The following is a 21,781-nucleotide window of genomic DNA, read 5'->3' on the forward strand; positions in this document are numbered from 1 at the left end:
GCCCCGGCGGTCCACGTACAGGCCTGCTGCGCCCCGGCGGTCCACGTACAGGCCTGCTGCGCCCCGGCGGTCCACGTACAGGCCTGCAGCGCCCCGGCGGTCCACGTACAGGCCTGCAGCGCCCCGGCGGTCCACGTACAAGGCCTGCAGCGCCCCAGCGGTCCATGTACAGGCCTGCAGCGCCCTGGTGGTCCACGTACAGACCTGCAGCGCCCTGGCGGTCCACCTACAGGCCTGCAGTGCCCCGAGAGATATGACGTAAGTTTGGGGTGGGAGAGCAGGCATTACAGGCTGTATATAAACCGTGAAATACGCCCGTCTGATCGCGGCTTTAGGCTACGTTCACATTTTTTGCAAAATTCCTCCAAGGATTTTTCACAGATTTTGTTGCGGAATTGCAGAAGATTTTGCCTTATGTAGCAGAGTGAGATAGTGAAGCTCTGCGGTGACGTGCTGCATGCACCACATATTGTAGATGAGATCTTATCCGCAACGCTGCTACCATAATACTCTATAACCTGCTGTATATCCGCCCAGTGTGAACAGCCCCTGGCATTGATCATAGGGCCACCACCCCGACTTGTGCAGTGCAGGATCCTATTAGATAAGAAGACACCGTAGGTGATTCTGGAAATGTCCTTCCTGCACCGGCCTGAATACGGCACAGGGAGACGACAGCGCCATTTATTAGAAAGTCATTTATATGATCCGCGTGTACGCTGAGCTTTGGTCTTGGGGTGCTTCACAGTTTTGCCCGGTTTCAAGTGTCACACTTCTGGAATCATCCAGCGTAGCCCAGTGGCGTGCCAGCTGTTGGAAAACTACAACTCCCAGCATGCCCTGACATCTTGCACACCACTGATGTAGGATCAGGATCCGCAGGACTTGTGTACGTTACCTGCAGCCGGCACTTGATCATTTCAGCAGGTACTATGATTATGGCTGCTCACAGTCCTGCCAGCGCCATTTATTAGAAAGTCATGTATATGATCCGCGTGTACGTAGAGCTCTGGTCTTGTGGTGACGCACGCACGTAGATCTCTGGTCTTGGGGTGACGCACGCACGTAGAGCTCTGGTCTTGGGGTGACGCACGCACGTAGAGCTCTGGTCTTAGGGTGACGTACGCACGTAGAGCTCTGGTCTTGGGGTGACGTACGCACGTAGAGCTCTGGTCTTGGGGTGACGCACGCACGTAGAGCTCTGGTCTTGGGGTGACGCACGCACGTAGAGCTCTGGTCTTGGGGTGACGCACGCACGTAGAGCTCTGGTCTTGGGGTGACGCACGCACGTAGAGCTCTGGTCTTGGGGTGACGCACGCACGTAGAGCTCTGGTCTTGGGGTGACGCACGCACGTAGAGCTCTGGTCTTGGGGTGACGCACGCACGTAGAGCTCTGGTCTTGGGGTGACGTACGCACGTAGAGCTCTGGTCTTGGGGTGACGCACGCACGTAGAGCTCTGGTCTTGGGGTGACGCACGCACGTAGAGCTCTGGTCTTGGGGTGACGCACGCACGTAGAGCTCTGGTCTTGGGGTGACGCACGCACGTAGAGCTCTGGTCTTGGGGTGACGCACGCACGTAGAGCTCTGGTCTTGGGGTGACGTACGCACGTAGAGCTCTGGTCTTGGGGTGACGCACGCACGTAGAGCTCTGGTCTTGGGGTGACGCACGCACGTAGAGCTCTGGTCTTGGGGTGACGCACGCACTTAGAGCTCTGGTCTTGGGGTGACGCACGCACTTAGAGCTCTGGTCTTGGGGTGACGCACGCACTTAGAGCTCTGGTCTTGGGGTGACGCACGCACTTAGAGCTCTGGTCTTGGGGTGACGCACGCACTTAGAGCTCTGGTCTTGGGGTGACGCACGCACGTAGAGCTCTGGTCTTGGGGTGACGCACAGTTTTGGCAGGTTTCAGGGTTTCACATGTCTGGTATCATCCAATGTAAGAACTTCATAGAAGCCTCAAATCCAAGAAAACAAGCCTGAAAGATAAAAATAACCAAAATAAACTGAGCTGGGAATCTCCGTGTTTTGCCCCCATAGACTAGTGTTGGTTATTTCAACTGTGTTCATCCAGAGCTGCCGGGTTCACTAATATAATCCCAGAACTACAGGACTGGAAGGATTCACTGATTTGGCTGTCTGTATCTTTCAGCTTCTGCACTCACCGCGTTGGCTGGGAAGGCTCGTAACATGGCCGCTGTGAACCCCTTGTACAGTCCTCGGGGTCCCTCATCTCGCAAGACTTCTCTGATGACATCCAGGACACCCCGGTACCGGCTGTCAGGAGCTGCAATAAGACGGTAGAAGGCATTAGATAGAGACAATGTCACCTCGTCCTGTGCTGTTTTTTTTCTGTATTGTGCAGCTAAGGCTTAAAGGGATCCCGACAGAGATAATCACTTTCCGATCACATCCCCAATCAGCTGATCGTCCCCGGGGTATCATGGCTGCCCAGGCAGTTTCCTTGCAGTGGCTACTACAGGGGAAATGTGGTATTACATCATGGTCATCCAGACGAATGGCTGGTCATGTAATAATGGCTGGAGTCCTCCTCGGTGGGAACCCCTCATACAGAATCAGACCGGAAAATAATTAATTGGAGTCGCTCTATTCACCTGTCTGGAAACGTGACTTGAGCACATCCATAGGAATGGCCACTACCCAGTTGCAGATGCCGGCCATTCCTCCGGCCAGGAGGATCCGTGCAACGGTGAGGTCACGGGCGCTGTGGAAGAAGAGGGTGGTGAGCGATGTAGTATAGAGTCAGCTATACTTTGTATTATAGGACTACTGCCCTCATTCTCCCACCCGGGATCCATATACCAATGTATCTACATCACCACTGCTTACCTTCCTCTGTCTGGTGTCATTTTATCCTTCATCCATTCATAGCTCATAAAATACATGCCGGTGGCTGGGATATCTTAATGAGGAAAGTAACTTGTTAAAGGGACATTCCCGTTTCTAACAGACATTTATGACATTTTATTAAAGGGATGCTCCATGTTCCGCTCTCCTCTTTTGGTAGACAGGATCACTATAAGCCCACATTCACACATTCAGTATTTGGTCAGTATTTTACATCAGTATTTGTAATACAAAACCAGGAGTGGGTGATAAATACAGAAGTGGCTACGTGTTTCTATTATACTTTTCCTCTGATTGCTCCACTCCTGGTTTTGGCTTACACATACTGATGAGAAATACTGATAGTGTGACCATAGCTTAATTGTTATGATCGGTGGAGAACCTAGCAGCAAGTGTTCGGTTCCCCTGCAGCGCTGCCATTGGCAACATGAGGCATTGCATGGTGTCCACCAAAATAAACGTATAGATATGATGGGTCCTCCAGGGGCACTCAGACTTTTTTCCACTCCAGCTAAATGATGGAGGTCCAGATGTGGCCTAGGAAGAGCAGTTACTGTGGCCCCTCATCGGCTCTCCCAGCAGTTTATACTAGTTTACATTTAGCAACTTCTTTTAGGATGAGACCAGACGGTGCACCTGAATACACAGGACCGAGCTGTGCCACATGTGACAAATGGCGGCTCAGTGTAAAGCCCAAATCATGAGGGTATTGCTTGCCACATGCATTTAGCACATTTTGGTCTCATTCTTAGGTGGAATTCGGACGTCCATATATCACGGTCTGAGTACGGATGACGAATCATGGACTATCCGTGGGTCTCCCTACTTGAACTGACAGCCTCACCCGTGGCCGGTCTGTGCACTGTGGTCCAGTCTTGGACATCTGGATTTGGCTTTAGGCTCCCCCCTCCCCGTTCCACACCTATACACTAATTTGCAAAACAGACAAACACCCACACTGACAGCAAGAAGCCATGCCCTACTACTATCTAGCAAGTGGAGACAAGCATACTGTCGGGGGGTCAGAGCGTCCTCTTGGCTGTGTGCCCCAGCGCTGCATCTTCAGGGGTTGGGCTTTTGGGAGGAAGAGAGGAATGGCTGCAGTATTTACTTTTCCCTAAAAGTATTAAATTCACAATCCATCTGTGCCCCAACATCATCCGCCAGAGGAGATTTGGGGGTCATAGTGCATATAGGGTATTCTGGTGGACCCACCTAAAGTTGTTTGGTGTGGTCAACGTTTCCCTTACAATGGTTGTTTGGATTAGGAATGCCCTTTCCATATCACAGGTTCCCCCTTACCCTCCGCAGTGGATCATTGCTGTGCAGGTCCCAGTCCTGGAGCCATCTGCTTGGTGCAATAATTAAAGGGTGGTCCCATTTAGTAAAGTGATTGCATAGTGCTAGGATATATGGTCACTTTATGATCAGTGGTGGTCTGACTGCCGCTACCCCCATTCACTGGCACAGGCCCTGGCTGCAGCTCCCTGCACAGCAAGTGCTACAGTGCAGTGAATAAAGCAAAGGGGAGACAGCCAGTTGTGTGGCCCTTCATCCTTAGGATCTCCATCTTCCCCACCGATCGTACAGTATTGGTGTATCTTGTGCTATTGCCTCACCTTAGGAGATGAGAATACCTCCTTACATGCTCATTTTACATTTAGATAAGCTTCAGGAATAGTGGCGCGCTGCTTGGTGCCCATTAAAATCTGCATGGACCAGAGGTCCCTAATGAAAAGCATATTATTTCAACATGTTGGTAGCTACCTCTCAGGAGGGTAAGTACAGCACCCCTGTACAAGCTTCGGATACCCTGCTCCTGGAACAGCTGCCTGGCACAGTCTACAGGCCCCGAATATCTCTTCAGTGAACTGTTCGCCTGAGCCTGAAAACGAGAGAGAAGGGGATGGTTTGGGCACAGCTGATCATGTAGCTCAGTGGTGTGCCAGCTGTAGCAAAACTACAACTCCCAGCATGCCCTGCCATCTTGTACACCACTGATGTAGGATCAGGATCTGCAGGACTTGTATACGTTACCTGCAGCAGGCACTTGATCCTTTCAGCAGGTACTACGATTATGGCAGCGCACAGTCCTGCCAGCATCCCCGCCGAGAACACCTGGTGCGGTCTGGGGTGGAGGCATCAGAGAAAATAAAATATAAAAAAATCAGACATCAGTGTAAGATAACAGATTATTTCTTATTTTTTAGCTTTCCCAGTGTCGTCAGCCCGCATATCCTGCATTACCACTGCATGGTTAGGAAAGCTGGCCGCTCAGAAGTCTCGGAAAGTCAGGTGCAACACGTGAGGATATTGGTTGTCATCCAGTTTATCCAGTGTCGGCAGCCCGGATATCCTGCATTACCACTGAATGGGTAGGAAAGCTGGTCACCCAGCTTTCCCAGAAATGGATTTAACTAAAAACTGTCTGGATGAAATCATTAGGAAATCTGCAATCTCACCTCAGTATTTGTTGGGGCTGTTTCTGTTGTAGCTTCTTCCCCAGACTGAAGCCAAAAAACGTCATTGCCATTATTGGGGTCACTCCAGCCAGAGGGGCCCCCATCCCTTTATAAAGACCCCAAAGTCCCTGATGGAGGAAAGGAAACAATTGTGAGGTTACACTCCAGACACAGCTGCTTGGTATGGAGAGTAAGTACGGGGGCAAACATCGGGCTACACTCCTCCCAAATTCTCCGTACTGGGGGTATAAAGCATACGGCTGCAGCCTGTTCATGATAGGAGCCGATATATATTATTAGGGATCAGGCCGGGCGCTGATTTAGCCGGGGAACAGAGAGACATCCGAGAAGACGATTTCTATCTCTGCACAAAAGCAGCATTTTGCTAAATGTTTTTAATGTGTAGATACAAACTGAGTAATTTCACTCATTTTCTTGTTTGCAAAAATGCTGTATTTTTATTTTTGTGTTATCTTTTTCTCACTTTTTTGCCCATTTTTGTCTGGATTTTATTCTTGTGTATTGCCATAATGTCAGGTTTTTATTCTGCATGACGATAACAGATTGTTTTTTTTAAATCAAATTTTCATATATTTGTAGATGGCGTCCGTGTGCTGTTCAGTTTTTTTCATAATCCCATTGACTTGAGTGAGCAATGTCTCCGTTCAAGGCAATGTCCATGAAAAGAAGAAACCACGGATGTCCTCAACCAGAGAATATAATCGTTTCATGTTCTTTCCATTAAAAAAATTACCTGCGCAGTAGACCCGTGTGTGGGGATCTGGCCGTCTGTGCGCATCAGGCCTGTGTGGGGGGATCCGTCCGTCCGTCTGTGCACATCAGACCTGTGTGTGGGGATCCGTCCGTCCGTCTGCGCACATCAGACCTGTGTGTGGGGATCCGGCCATGTGTGGGGATCCAGCCGTCTGTGCACATCAGACCTATGTGTGGGGATCGGTCCGTCTGTGCGCATCAGACCCGTGTGTGCAGATCTGGCCGTCTGTGCGCATCAGGCCTGTGTGTGGCTATCCGTCCGTCTGCGCACATCAGACCCGTGTGTGGGGATCCGGCCGTCTGTGCACATCAGACCTGTGTGTGGAAATCGGTCCGTCTGTGCGCATCAGACCCGTGTGTGGGGATCCGTCCGTTCGTCTGCGCACATCAGACCTGTGTGTGGGGATCCGGCCATGTGTGGAGATCCAGCCGTCTGTGCACATCAGACCTATGTGTGGGGATCGGTCCGTCTGTGCGCATCAGACCCGTGTGTGCAGATCTGGCCGTCTGTGCGCATCAGGCCTGTGTGTGGCTATCCGTCCGTCTGCGCACATCAGGCCTGTGTGTGGGGATCCGTCCGTCCGTCTGTGCACATCAGACCTGTGTGTGGGGATCCGTCCGTCCGTCTGCGCACATCAGACCTGTGTGTGGGGATCCGGCCATGTTTGGGGATCCAGCCGTCTGTGCACATCAGACCCGTGTGTGGAGATCTGGCCGTCTGTGCGCATCAGGCCTGTGTGTGGCTATCCGTCCGTCTGCGCACATCAGACCCGTGTGTGGGGATCCGGCCGTGTGTGAATATCCGGCCGTCTGTGCACATCAGACCTGTGTGTGGAAATCGGTCCGTCTGTGCGCATCAGACCCGTGTGTGGGGATCCGTCCGTCCGTCTGTGCACATCAGACCTGTGTGTGGGGATCCAGCTGTCTGTGCACATCAGACCTGTGTGTGAGGATCGGTTCGTCTGTGTGCATCAGACCCGTGTGTGGGGATCCGGCCGTCTGTGCCCATCATACCCGTGTGTGGGGATCCGTCCGTCTGTGCCCATCATACCCGTGTGTGGGGATACGGCCGTCTGTGCACATCAGACCCGTGTTTGGGGATCCGGCCGTCTGTGCACATCAGACCTGTGTGTGGGGATCCGGCCGTCTGTGCACATCACACCCGTGTGTGGGGATCCGGCCGTCTGTGCACATCAGACCTGTGTGTGGGGATCCGGCCATGTGTGGGGATCCAGCCATCTGTACACATCAGACCTGTGTGTGGGGATCCGTCCGTCTGTGCGCATCAGACCCGTGTGTGGGGATCCGTCCGTCTGTGCACATCACACCCGTGTGTGGGGATCCGGCCGTCTGCGCACATCAGACCTGTGTGTGGGGATCCGGCCATGTGTGGGGATCCAGCCATCTGTACACATCAGACCTGTGTGTGGGGATCCGTCCGTCTGTGCGCATCAGACCCGTGTGTGGGGATCCGTCCGTCTGTGCGCATCAGACCCGTGTGTGGGGATCTGGCCGTCTGTGCGCATCAGACCCGTATGTGGGGGGGACCGTCCGTCTGTGCACATCAGAACCGTGTGTGGGGACGCGGCCGTCTGTGCACATCAGGCCTGTGTGTGGGGGGATCCCGTCCGTCTGTGCACATCAGACCTGTGTGTAGGGATCAGTCCGTCTGTGGACATCAGACCTGTGTGTGTGGAAATCGGTCCGTCTGTGCGCATCAGACCCGTGTGTGGGGATCCGTCCGTCCGTCCGTCTGTGCACATCAGACCCGTGTGTGGGGATGCGTCCGTCTGTGCACATCAGGCCTGTGTACGGCGATCCTATATTACATGGTAATCTTGTCCATATGCCGAGTGTTATGTTTTAAAAGGGAACTGATCTCGGTCTCCTTCCTCCTGCAGATCCCGCCCAGCGTCATACCGTGGGCTTGCTGTCTGGGACGAGGGGGTGCGAGCTCCTATGTCACTACTCAGTGAGTCATATACAGCGGAGGGAGGGAGCAGAGCGCAGACTGGGGCTCGGGATTTTGAGGTAAGCTGCAGGAAGCCAGCGGATATACTGCCTGTGAATGTCTCGGTATAGTGCCCCCTGTAGTGTCCTATATCGTCAGGCACCGCTGTGTCACCCTGTGTATTCTGCACTGTATGGCAGCGTCCCCTCTGTTACCCTCCGTCTCTTATAAGTGCAAATAAGAGATGCCAACTCTGCCATTGACCTCAGCCCAGAAAACGAGTGATTCCTAAAGGACACGGCCCTGACTTTCTGGAAAGTGATGTCAGGGACTCTGCTGATCCCATGACTTCTGATTCTGAGGATTGCTTTGGTTGGATTTCCCTGTGAGCAGATTTGCAGCACACGACAAATACCCCATGAACGCCAGACACACAGGATTCAGCTGTCAGGAGGGATGGGGTCGCTAAGCCACCAGCACGCCATTATGCGGCTAAGGATTAGTGTCCCAATCCTGTCCGTGTCACATGTACTCGCTGGACTCCTCTCCACAGCTCTACTTGGAAATGCATAAATCATTTTACTACATAATGTCAGAACGGTAGGGTCTGACATGGGCATGCTGGGATCGCTGTCCCACAATACGGCAGGGTCTGAAATGGGCATGCTGGGATCGCTGTTCCCCGATCCTTTTGCTTCCTTGACACCTGGGGAAAGTCTGGGATCCGCTCATCTCTGCCCTTAGGAAATAACGTGCACTTTTAGGTCCGATTAATAATTTACACATACATCCAATATAACATAGGCTTTAAGCTGATCCGCCATAACTTGCCTTTCGGGTGATTTCATGGGAGGATCAGGTTCATAACTGTTGGCCAAAAGATTATTCTTCCATCTATATAGTATGTCTATTTATCATCCAGATTATCTGCGCCCAGCGGCCATGCACAGGATCAGCGGCCCCTCCGTGCACACACAGGCGGGGGGCGGCACAGCTGATCTTCCGTGTCACTTGGTGCCATCTGCTCCTCCTTGTGCACTTAGACATCCCTCTCTTCTGGGAAATGATGAGTGGGGTTCTGATTTCTGGGATATTTATATTTAGGGTATGTTCACTTGTAACTTATTTTTTTTTTCTGCATGGAGGACTATGGCCTGAAGCTGTCACAGAATGTATGCATGTTTCACCTCTTTGGTGGTAACCCATTCTCATCTCAATGGGGGAAAACAGCTGTAAAAACGCTGAAAGAATTGATGTGTGCACAAGCACTAAAGGGGGCTGCAGCAGTGATTTAGCGCTGTTGATCCCCCACTGTGTTCCTGGCAGAGCTGCGCTCCTGGTGCCCCCTGCTGTGCAGAGAACTGGAGCCAGGTGCACTCTAGTGGAAGTGTGCTGAAGTTCCCTGCACAGCGGGTGCGCACGGTGGTGGTCTCCGAGCTATGCCTATATCTCTCAGTATCACTCATCTCGGCCCCCTCTTCCTAGGTTGCCCTGTGGTCTCTCGGCCATATTCACCTGTTGGGAGAGGATCTTGCGAAAACAATCCCCGGTGCTGACATACTGCGGCTTCTGTCCTCCCGCCGGCCGAGCCTGGATCTGTAGATTCACCTGGACACACAGGTATTACACAGGTAAATGGGGACAGGTTGGGGCGATATCTCATCTGATTTGACTGTCGCAGATATAGCAATTCCCTAATTTATTCCTAACACGGCAATCGCTTCCTGTACAGAATTACAAGGGAATCTCCCGGGTTCCTCCTGGCACCAGAGGAGCGACTCCTGCTTATAAACCTCTGTCCTTATATAATGAAACTCTCATGCGCTTTGTTTCAATTCCTGTTTGCTGTCAGTGAATGGGATCATTGTTAGATGATTAGAGGCCACAAACACCCAACACCCTGGTCACACCAATGGCTTTTGTTCACCGTACACAAATGGGCAGCATATCCCTCTATATGGTAGGTAGTGGGATATATCACCCATGGGGTCCCATGTATAAGAAAAAGTGCCTTTTTTATGGTTCACAGGCCAACCGAAGGTCAAAAGGACACTTATTTTTGGCCTCCTTCAGATGAATAGATCCGTATGATTCGTCAGGAGCTCTTCCCTGTGTACACTCTTAGTCTTAGCCCCATACACTTCATATTTTACCCACAACCGCAGCGATCTCTATCCTGACCTCAAGTATTGGCTCTAAACCCGTGCTCCTATTCACTGACTGCAAGCAGACGTCTTCAAAGTAGTTGAAGAAATTCCAAAGTTTTCTTTTATATAACGATGAAAGGGGTATCTCGTCTTATGTCCCACCCATATGGTGACACTTTGAGATGGGAATGAATGAACACTTGGTTGGGAGGTCGGCGCGCCATTATTTATTACTTGGTTGGCGGTGGGCAGACGTGTGTTTTTGGCTGATAATGACACTTCAAGAGCTGAGATAAGACACAAGTCCCTCCATGTCTGCCTGTGCTTCTTATAGCTGCAGTACGGGGGTAAGTACTATAAGGTGGGCCGCAGTGATGTGTGACTATGTGCCGCCTGCCATTGATCAGACATTGCAATGAATTCAACATAGGACTTAGGGATTGTCCAGGATTGAAAAACAGCGCCTCCCTTGTCTGTGGGTTGTGTCTGTTATTGCAGCTCCATTAACATAAATAGGACTAAGCTATGGAGCAGGGAACGGAGCCGGGTGACATGGGGTAAAAGGATATGTTCCCATCTTGGCACTCACCTTGACGGTGTCCATGGGCTGTCCGGCCAGGGTGAGGCACACACCTCCCACACCTCCAGACACAAAGTGCTTGACGTAGGCCAGCGGGTGACTTCCATGCTCGGAGGTCATGTATGTGACTTCAGTGAGCTCCTGCTGACTGCCTGTGTCTCCGAGAGGTTGCCGCCACTGGGTGTGAGAGATGACACAAGGGGGATTGCAGATAAGCGAGCTCTCCGGAGACACCACGCTGATGGTGGAGGATGCTGATAGCGTGCAGGGTGTGCTAGCTGGGGAGTCCTGGTGCATGTGGCCCCGAGGGACGTGCTACCAGCTGTGTATGAGCATATTGGTTGTGTGTTGTGGAGCGGCAGATGCCGTTGTGTGTAGTCCGGGGGGCCGCAGCTGATGTAGAAGCGTGCTCGGTCTTCTCAGTGAGCTCCCCGGGGCTGTGTGGCTGTTTGCACTGCTGTACAGAGCTTTCGCCAAACAGGTTAAAGTCCATAAATGAAGCAAAATGATTACTGTACAACCTGTACAGAGTCCCCGACACAGAAGAACAGAACTGCAGCAGTTCTCAGCGCCAGGCTTGTACAGAAGTGATGACCGTGAGTCCTCTGTATTATAGGGACCTCTAGACGATCATGGGCAGCTGGTGCCACTTCCTCGTCCTCTGCACCGTGTGGCCCTGCGTGTGGCCCTTCAGGATCTGCGCTTTCAATGGCCACCACTTCGGGGAGAAAAAAGCCGCCAATAACGATATCCTGAACGCTGTGGTCAAGGTAAGAAGGGGGGGGGGGGGGTCTGATTCAAAGACTAAAACGGGACTTCAGTGGGCGGAGAGGTGATTGGACCCGCACGCGGGCAGTTTCACCCATAGGATGCGAGATTTTTGCCCTTAGTTCTCATGTTATCTGCACAGATCATCCGGCGATGTGACATCTTCCTGCTGCAAGAAGTACATGACGCCAAGGGAATCGCCATGTCCAAACTTATGGCTGCCCTCAACAGGTGAGGAGGTTCATGGGTAAGAAGCAGAGTTGGGAAATGTCAGGCTTGTGTTAACCCTTTCTTTCTCCGCACAGGCCAGAGGACTTGTACTTGGCTGTGAACAGCCCTCCGCTAGGGCGCAAGTCCTACACAGAACAATACGTCTTCATATACAAGTGAGTGCTAAGAGAGATCCCGTTTCCTGTACGCAGCTCCAGTGCAGACCTATGTGTCTTCTTGGCAACAGACAACAAGCAAATTCTGTGCAGTCTGACACCTCCGTCCTAGGTCCTCTCCCTATTACTGTCCTACTGATCATACATGTGACTGGAAGCTCAGACTACACGGAACTTGTTTGTAGTCTGTTACCATGGTGATGAAGACACAAAAATGTCAGTTGTGTTCTGAGATCTATTGCAGAGTTGATTTTTTTAAATTAATTTGGATTTAAAAAATGTGGTTGTGAAGGTGTTCACAAAGGTTTATGAGGACATGTATCCGCCCGCCATACACATGCATGCTCACTTCAGCCCAGTGTGCATGTGTAGAAGGAGGGAGTCAGCCGCTACTAGACCACTATGACCGCGGCTTCTCTCCCTGAGAACAGAAGTATCAGACCGTTGTAATCTAGCGACCCCGTCCTTGCTAATGTCCGGGAGAGTCAGGAGGCCCCATACACATGAGATGGATGGAGTCGTGCCCAGCTCCCTGCACCACGCTGATATTTTGAGGATATCCCCTCGTAGGTCATTCAAGATCTCGGTGACCGATCAGTACAAATATCCAGATGATGATCCAGCCGCTCCTGACGTGTTCGCCCGAGAACCGTACATCGTTCGCTTCGCTCTGGAGTCGACAGGTCAGTGATCGGGATGAGCCGAGACGTCGCACCTTCACTCATCACGTGTATAGATCACAGGGATCAGCGGCTGCGGGAGGGCTGTAACGCTTCTCTCTCTGTAGATCTGCAGGATCTGGTCATAATCCCGCAGCACACAGAACCAGAAAAAGCTGGCACCGAACTTGAAGCTCTTTATAACGTCTTCATGGACGTCCGAAAGCGCTGGAGCTGTAAGGTAGGCTTAAAGGGGTTGTCCAGATCCTTTATATTCATGACCTATTATTGGTGTGTGTAGGGAGCTGAGTCGTGACATTCTAACAGCCGGACTCCGGCTTTGTCCTCCTCGTATGAAATCGGTGAATAACGTCACTCCCATCGATGTCTTATCCCCATAGTCGATACTTCTAGGTTCCATCGTGTCGTTCTCTTCATTGCTCCATTGTTTTCACAGATCAATAGGTTTAGACTTTACTATTAATTCTCAACAGAACATTATTTTAATGGGAGACTTTAACGCCGGCTGCAAGTACCTGTCCAAGAAGAAGACAAAGTCCCTCCGTTTATACACAGACCGAGACTGCCACTGGCTGATTAGTGACAGCACCGACACCACGGTGAAAGAGAGCACCATTTGCGCGTACGACAGGTGAGGGGATCACTACACCGGGGGCGGACACGCACAGCAAAGGACCCCTGTGCCATGCACAAGCATATGTACGATACATACGTGCAGATGAATAAACACAATACACACACATGTGTATATATACAGTGCATTGTGAAAGTATTTGGCCCCCTTGAACTTTTCTACCTTTTGCCACATTTCTGGCTTCAAACATGAAGATATAAAATTTTAAATTTTTTGGGAAGAATCAACAAGTGGGACACAATCGTGAAGAGGAACGAAATTTATTGGATATTTTAAACTTTTTTAACAAATTAAAAACTGAAAAGTGGGGCGTGCAATATTATTCGGCCCCCTTGAGTTAATACTTTGTAGAGCAACCTTTTGCTGCGATTACAGCTGCAAGTCGCTTGGGGTATGTCTCTATCAGTTTTGCACGTCGAGAGGCTGAAATTCTTGCCCATTCTTTCTTGCAAAACAGCTCGAGCTCATTGAGGTTGGATGGAGGGCGTTTGTGAACAGCAATTTTCAGCTCTTTCCACAGATTCTCGATTGGATTCAGGTCTGGACTTTGACTTGGTCAGTCTAACACCTGGATACGTTTATTTTTGAACCATTCCATTGTAGATTTTGCTTTATGTTTGCGATCATTGTCTTGCTGGAAGATAAATCTCCGTCCCAGTCTCAGTCTTTTGCAGACTCCAACAGGTTTTCTTCCAGAATGGTCCTGTATTTGGCTCCGTCCATCTTCCCATCAATTTTAACCATCTTCCCTGTCCCTGCTGAAGAAAAACAGGCCCAAATCATGATGCTGCCACCACCATGTTTGACAGTGGGGATGGTGTTTTGAAGGTGATGAGCTGTGTTGCTTTTAAGCCAAACATATCGTTTCGCATTGTGGCCAAAAAGTTTGATTTTGTTTTCATCAGACCAGAGCACCTTATTCCACATGTTTAGTGTGTCTCACAGGTGGCTCGTGGCAAACTTCAAACGAGACTTTTTATGGATATCTTTGAGAAATGGCTTTCTTCTTGCCACTCTTCCATAAAGGCCAGATTTGTGCAGTGTACGACTGATTGTTGTCCTATGGACAGACTCTCCCACCTCAGCTGTAGATCTCTGCAGTTCATCCAGAGTGATCATGGGCCTTTTGGCTGCATCTCTCATCAGTCTTCTCTTTGTTTGAGATGAAAGTTTAGAGGGACGGCCGGGTCTTGGTAGATTTGCAGTGGTCTGATACTCCTTCCATTTCAATATGATCGCTTGCACAGTGCTCCTTGAAATGTTTAAAACTTGGGAAATCTTTTAGTATTCAAATCCAGCTTTAAACTTCGCCACCACAGTATCTCGGACCTGCCTGGTGTGTTCCTTGGTCTTCATGATGCTCTCTGCACTTGAAACAGAACCCTGAGACTATCACAGAGCAGGTGCATTTATAGGAGACTTGATTACACACAGGTGGATTCTATGTATCATTACCAGTCATTTAGGACAACATTGGATCATTCAGAGATCCGCACTGAACTTCTGGAGTGAGTTTGCTGCACTGAAAGTAAAGGGGCCAAATAATATTGCACACCCCACTTTTCAGTTTTTAATTTGTTAAAAAAGTTTAAAATATCCAATAAATTTCATTCCACTTCACAATTGTGTCCCACTTGTTGATTCTTCCCAAAAAAAAAGAATTTTATATCTTTAAGTTTGAAGCCACAAATGTGGTAAAAGGTAGAAAAGTTCAAGGGGGCCAAATACTTTCACAATGCATTGTATATACAGTTTCGCTCAAAAGTTTACATACCCCGGCAGAATTTTTGCTTTCTTGGCCTTGTTTCAAAGAATATGAATGATAACAAAAAAACTTTTTCTCCACTCATGGTTATTTTTTGGGTGAAGCCATTTATTGTCAAACTACTGTGTTTTCTCTTTTAAAATCTTAATGACAACTAAAAACATCCAAATTACCCTGATCAGAAGTTCACATATGCTGGTGATTTTGGCCTGATAACATGCACAAAATTTGACACAAATGGGTTTGAATGGCTACTAAAGGTAACATCCTCACCGGTGACCTGTTTGCTTGTAATCAGTGTATGTGCATAAAAGCTGAGTGAGTTTCTGGGATCAAGACAGACTCTTGCATCTTTCATCCCGCCACTGACGTTTCTGGATTGTGAGTCATGGGGAAAGCAAAAGAATTGTCAATGGCTCTACGGGACAAGGTAGGTGAACTGTATAACACAAGAAAGGGATACAAAAAAATATCCAAGGAATTGATAATGCCAGTCAGCAGCGTTCAAACTGTGATTAACAAATGGAAAATCAGGGGCTCTGTAAAAACCAAACCACGGTCAGGTAGACCAACAAAACTTTTGGCCACAACTGCCAGTAAAATTGTTCGGTATGCAAAGAAAAACCCACAAATAACATCAGCTGAAATTCAGGACTCTCTGAAAACTAGCAGTGTGGCTGTTTCAAGATGCGCAATAAAGAGACACTTGAAGAAAAATGGGCTGCATGGTCGAGTCGCCAGAAGAAAGCCTTTACTGCGCAAATGCCACAAAGTATCTCACCTACAATACGCCAAACAGCACAGAGACAAGCCTCAAAACTTCTGGAACAAGGTAATTTGGAGTGATGAGACCAAAATTGTACCTTTTGGCCACAACCATAAACGTTACATTTGGAGAGAGGTCAACAAGGCCTATGATGAAAGGAACACCATTCCTACAGTAAAGCATGGAGGTGGATTGCTGATGTTTTGGGGATGTGTGAGCTACAAAAGCACAGGAAATGTGGTAAAAGTTGAAGGAAAGATGAATGCAGCATGTTATCAGTAAATACTGAAGGCAAATTTGCACTCATCAGCCCGGAAGCTGCGCATGGGACGTACTTGGATGTTCCAACATGACAACGATCCAAAACACAAGGCCAAGTTGACCTGTCATTGGCTACAGAAGAACAAAGTGAAGGTTCTGGAGTGGCCATCTCAGTCTCCTGACCTCAATATCATTGAGCCACTCTGGGGAGATCTCAAGCGCGCAGTTCATGCTGGACAGCCCAGGAATTTACAGGAACTGGAGGCTTTTTGCCAAGAAGAATGGGCAGCTTTACCATCCAAGAAAATAAAGAACCTCATCCACAACTACCACAAAAGACTTCAAGCTGTCATTGATGTTAGAGGGGGCAATACACGGTATTAAGAACTGGGGTATGTGAACTTTTGATCAGGGTCATTTGGATGTTTTTTGTTGTCATTAAGATTTAAAAAGAGAAAACACAGTAGTTTGACAATAAATGGCTTCACCCATCCAATAACCATGAGTGGAGAAATTTTTTTTGGTATCATTCATATTCTCTGAAACAAGGCGAAGAGAGGAAAAATTCTGCCGAGGTATGTAAACTTTTGAGCACAACTGTATGTATGTGTGTGTATGTATGTATATATATATATATATATAAAATGTACATACACATTACGCACACCCACTGTCCATATACAGTGGCGTGTAAAAGTTTTGGCACCCCTGGTCAAAATTACTGCTACTGTCAACAGTTAAGCAAGTTGAAGATGAAATGATCTCTAAAAGGCCTAAAGTTAAATATGACACATTTACTTTGTATTTTATTAAAAGAAAAAAAAAAAAGAAAAAAAATAATATATATTTATTATTGTCATTTTTTACTTTTTAAAAATTACAAAAAGGAAAATGGGCTGATGCAAAAGTTTGGGCACCCTTGGAGATTTGTGTACTCAGATAACTTTGACCAAGGTTTCAGACCTTAAATAGCCTGTTAGGGTTATGGCTTGTTCACCATCATTTGTTAGGAAAGGCCAGGTGATGCAAATTTCCAAGCTTTATAAAAACCCAGCTTTCAGAAAATGGTGGAGGCCCACAAAGCAGGAGAAGGCTATAAACAGATAGCAAAGCGTTTTCAAGTTGCCCTTTCCTCAGTTAGAAATGTAATTAAGAAATGGCAGTTACCAGAAACCGTGGAGGTCAAGATAAGGACTGGAAGACCAACCAAAATTTCAGTGAGAGCTGCTTGTAGGATTGCTAGAGAGGCAAATCAGAACCCCGCTTGACTACAAAAGACCTTCATAAAGATTGCAGCCATTGGCACAGGGAACATTTCACGGGTAGAGGGAAGAATGGATTCAATGACATTTAAACAAATTCTTGATGTAAACATAACACCACCTGTAAAAAGCTGAAGTTGAAAAGAGGATGGCTTCTACAAATGGATAATTATCCTAAACACGTCAAAATCCACAATAGACGACCTCAAAATGCGCAAGCTGAAGGTTTTACAATGGCCCTCACAGTTCCCGGATCTGAACATCATTGAAAATCTGTGGCTAGACCTCAAAATAGCAGTGCATGCAAGACCCCCCCAGGAATCTCACAGAACTGGAAGAATTTCCAAAGAAGAATGGATGAAAATCCCGCAAACAAGAATTGAAAGATACTTTCAGAAGGGGGTGCTACTAGGTACTAACCATGCAGGGTGCCCAAACTTTTGCATCAACCCATTTACCTCATGGTAATTTTTAAAATGTAAAAGATGACAATATATACATATTTTTTGCCTAAAATACAAAGGAAATGTGTCATCTTTAACTTTAGCCCTTTTAGAGATCATTTCATCTTATCTTCAACTTGCTTAATTGTTCACAAGAACAGTAATTTTGACAAGGGGTGCCCAAACTTTTACATGCCACTGTACATACATATACACATTATACATTTATAAAATACTTACATACTTATGTATGACACATTTCACACACATTCATAAAATACATACAGATAACAAACATTAAAATACTGACATCCCCATAACATATTCACATTACACACACATATGAAATACTTACGTAGACATTTATATACACATTATGCACATATACAGTACATATTGTACACATGCACATTAAACACACATAAAATAGGTACTTACACATGTATATACACTGCGCACACATACATAAAATGTGTATATATGAATGATACACGTTACAAAATCTAAAATACGTACATGCACATACATATACACATCTAATATATATAATTGTCTTATCCCGTCTGTCTGTCCAGGAAATCCCGCGTCGCTGATTGGTCCGGCCGCGGCCAATCAGTGACGCGGGATTTCAGAACAAGATGGCGGCCGTTAGCGGCTCATCTGCCGCACGGAGGTCAGCGGCGATGATTCGTCGCACCGATTTGCTGATTCGTCGCGGTGGCCGGCCGCGACCAATCAGCGATTTTGGCGCCAAATTTAAACACCGCTCTGCTGATTGGCCGCGACCAATCAGCGATTTTGGCGCCAAATTTAAACACCGCTCTGCTGATTGGTCGCGTTCGCAGGCTGCGACCAATCAGCATCATTGGCGCCAAATTTAAACACCGCTTTGCTGATTGGTCGCGGGTGGCCGGCCGCGACCAATCAGCGATTTTGGCGCCAAATTTAAACACCCCTGTGCTGATTGGTCGCCGTCGCGACTAATCAGCAATTTTGGCGCCGAATTTAAACACGCTCTCCAGTCCTCACTAACACGGTTCGCTGATTGGTCGCGGCCTCCGCCCGCAACCAATCACCGATATTGCCGCCAAATTTAAACACCGCTTTGCTGATTGGTCGCAGTTGCCGGCCGCATACCTATTCTAGAATACCCGATGCATTAGAATCGGGCCACCATCTAGTTACACATAAATATATAAAATGGGTACTTGCATATACACATAAAATACTTACATGTACATATATATATATTAAACACACAAAATAGGGACATACAAATATATATGCACATTACACAAACATATGAAATACGTAGATATAAATGTATATCTACATAATAAACGTACCTATACTGTACACATACATTAAACACATATAAAATAAGTACATACACACATTACGCACATATATACATAAAATATGTACATATACGTGAATATAATACACCTTACACAAATATAAAATACATACATGCACATACACATACACACACATACATTACGCAGATTTATACATTCTCATGTAAAATATGTACAGACCCATAAATTCCTCCAGGTTCCTCCCAGGCCGACTGTGGCTGATCCCTGAGGATCACAATGTCGGGATGTCTTGTGACATTATTATTTTTAGGGGACCCCTTTAAAGGCTAGTTCTGATAGATTCTCCCATTTCTAGAACAGACCCGACCTCGGTGGATGTAGTGACGGCTGCACGTAGGCGGCTCTCTCCATTCACTTTGATGGGAGTTCTGAAAATGGCCATGGATGGCTTACTTTGCTGGTTTCAATTCTTATTGAAGTGAATGGAAGGAGCCGCATGTGTGTTGCCACCCCTCCATTCACAGCAGCTGTGTGATGGGGCTGGGGACACCTGTTCTGGAGATAGGCAAGGGTCCTACCTCTGGGACCCTTATCCATAGACATTTATGGCACCCCTGTTCTGGAGATAGGCGAAGGTCCTACCTCTGGGACCCTCACCCATAGACATTTATGGCACCCCTGTTCTGGAGATAGGCGAGGGTCCTACCTCTGGGACCCTCACCCATAGACATTTATGGCACCCCTGTTCTGGAGATAGGCGAGGGTCCTACCTCTGGGACCCTCACCCATAGACATTTATGGCACCCCTGTTCTGGAGATAGGCGAGGGTCCTACCTCTGGGACCTTCACCCATAGACATTTATGGCACCCCTGTTCTGGAGATAGGCGAGGGTCCTACCTCTGGGACCTTCACCCATAGACATTCATGGCACCCCTGTTCTGGAGATAGGCGAGGGTCCTACCTCTGGGACCTTCAGCCATAGACATTTATGGCACCCCTGTTCTGGAGATAGGCGAGGGTCCTACCTCTGGGACCTTCACCCATAGACATTCATGGCACCCCTGTTCTGGAGATAGGCGAGGGTCCTACCTCTGGGACCTTCACCCATAGACATTTATGGCACCCCTGTTCTGGAGATAGGCGAGGGTTCTACCTCTGGGACCTTCACCCATAGACATTCATGGCACCCCTGTTCTGGAGATAGGCGAGGGTCCTACCTCTGGGACCCTCACCCATAGACAGTTATGGCACCTTCTGTGGCATACAAGAACGTATTACACATTGTCTAATGGACAACCCTTTAAAGGGACCAGTATTAAGTGTCCTTCTTTTTGCCTCTGCCTTTTAGGATCGTGGTTTATGGACAGGATGTAATGGATTTGGTGAAGTCGTCCGGAACTTACAACTTCACGAAGGAGCTGCACCTCAGTGAAGTGGAGGTACGATCCAATGTGGAGGACACAGACGTCATCCGGGTCCCCAGCATACATATCTTGAATGATCTGTAGTATATAGGGATCTGGTGGCTAATACCCTGGTCGGAGGTCCCGCAGCGCCCCCTGTCATAGATGGATAGACTGATTTATCCTGGGCAACCCTGGTATGTTCTGTTCTCGCAGGCCCTGAAAGTCAGCGACCACTACCCAGTGGAGATGGATCTGTACCTGGTTCTGGGCGGCTGCCGGACTCTCCTTCCATCACTCTCGCTCATTATTCCCAGCCTCCTGTGGATTCATGAACTTTCCAGAAGTCAGTAGTGACGATCCTGCACCAGGGATGAATTACCCAAATTCAGGAGCCGGGGCAACGCCAAGAGGGCGACCTGCCGTAAAGACAAAGAAAAGGCATCAAAGACCTGAGTGACTGCCCCCAGGTGGCTGACCTTGGCTTATATGCCCCTCGTCACGTGCCCGGGCTCCAGGGGCGGACATACTATTGGTGCAAACTGTGCAGCCTCTCAGGGGCCCAAGAAGTAAAGGGCCACTACCACTACACAGCAGCTCATATACTGTTGTTGCACAGGGGCCCCTTCTGTCTGTGTCCGACCACGGCCACCAAAGCTTGTGTAACTGCCCCACTGGGCTTACTGGGGTTTTTTTTGCAGGAAAGGGTTAAGCTCCGCGATCTCTACCTCTCTGCCTCCTCTTCTGTACCACTCAGGGATAATTATGTTATCGTCTATATATCTGCGACTGACATTTCTCTCCTAGTGCTTGATACAGGGTAGATCCCAACCTACACCCCCCTGACAATGACACCTGCGGTGTCACATCACTGTGCCGCCAGATGGTGCCACTTTCTTGTACTCTAATGCCCTCTGGTGGCAGAAACCTGAAACACACCAGAGGAGATTAATCCCAGCTCTCGTGCCCTGAGAATTATTGTGCTCAGTCCTCGTGACACTTTTGGTAACTCTCGCTCCGTGCGCTCGTGTTAGTGTCTCTCCACCTTTGTATGGCATCATGAGGCATTATAATAATGTTATTAGCTGGTGGCAGGTACTGATCCAGGTCCTGCTTTATCTCTATGTATGTACTGACCATTTTTGCATTAAATCCTTTTTATACTGTACATGTGCAGCGTCTCGCTACTTTATATCACAGGTCGATGATTCACGGGGCAATACGTGGAATTCCCTGCTCGCCTGGACTTAATGGACCTTACATTTGATATACTACATCACATTAAACATTTTTCTACGCTCTAAAATATAGA

The 21,781-nt window shown here is 48.4% G+C and overlaps 2 protein-coding genes across 5 annotated transcripts; one reads left to right on the plus strand and one right to left on the minus strand.

Annotated features, from left to right (window-relative positions):
* Positions 1 to 136: 136 nt before the first annotated feature.
* Positions 137 to 11,254, minus strand: LOC141154432 (mitochondrial carnitine/acylcarnitine carrier protein-like). Of its 2 annotated transcripts, XM_073640354.1 has the most exons (9): positions 10,791 to 11,254; positions 9,570 to 9,662; positions 5,330 to 5,457; positions 4,905 to 4,995; positions 4,635 to 4,752; positions 2,850 to 2,922; positions 2,615 to 2,724; positions 2,165 to 2,286; positions 140 to 1,978 (listed from the first exon to the last, which is right to left on the minus strand). In XM_073640354.1, the coding sequence occupies exons 1-9, from the start codon at positions 11,076 to 11,078 to the stop codon at positions 1,916 to 1,918; spliced, it is 1,086 nt and encodes a 361-aa protein (XP_073496455.1). In that variant the 5' UTR covers positions 11,079 to 11,254; the 3' UTR covers positions 140 to 1,915. The 2 variants fall into 2 exon arrangements, with proteins under 2 accessions (XP_073496456.1, XP_073496455.1); XM_073640355.1 differs by lacking the exon at positions 9,570 to 9,662 and having other exon boundaries at positions 137 to 1,978.
* On the plus strand, positions 7,995 to 21,637 carry LOC141154433 (deoxyribonuclease-1-like 1). Of its 3 annotated transcripts, none has more exons than XM_073640357.1 (10): positions 7,995 to 8,134; positions 9,540 to 9,685; positions 11,398 to 11,551; positions 11,692 to 11,780; positions 11,855 to 11,935; positions 12,506 to 12,618; positions 12,723 to 12,835; positions 13,089 to 13,246; positions 20,415 to 20,505; positions 20,686 to 21,637. In XM_073640357.1, the coding sequence occupies exons 3-10, from the start codon at positions 11,414 to 11,416 to the stop codon at positions 20,821 to 20,823; spliced, it is 921 nt and encodes a 306-aa protein (XP_073496458.1). In that variant the 5' UTR covers positions 7,995 to 8,134; positions 9,540 to 9,685; positions 11,398 to 11,413; the 3' UTR covers positions 20,824 to 21,637. The 3 variants fall into 3 exon arrangements, with proteins under 3 accessions (XP_073496458.1, XP_073496459.1, XP_073496460.1); XM_073640358.1 differs by having other exon boundaries at positions 9,540 to 9,674; XM_073640359.1 differs by lacking the exons at positions 7,995 to 8,134; positions 9,540 to 9,685 and adding an exon at positions 10,852 to 10,964.
* Positions 21,638 to 21,781: the final 144 nt, after the last annotated feature.

Source organism: Phyllobates terribilis, unplaced genomic scaffold, assembly GCF_046119375.1.
Source record: "Phyllobates terribilis strain yellow unplaced genomic scaffold, ASM4611937v1 Scaffold_7__3_contigs__length_470593459, whole genome shotgun sequence".
Lineage (NCBI taxonomy): Eukaryota > Metazoa > Chordata > Amphibia > Anura > Dendrobatidae > Phyllobates > Phyllobates terribilis.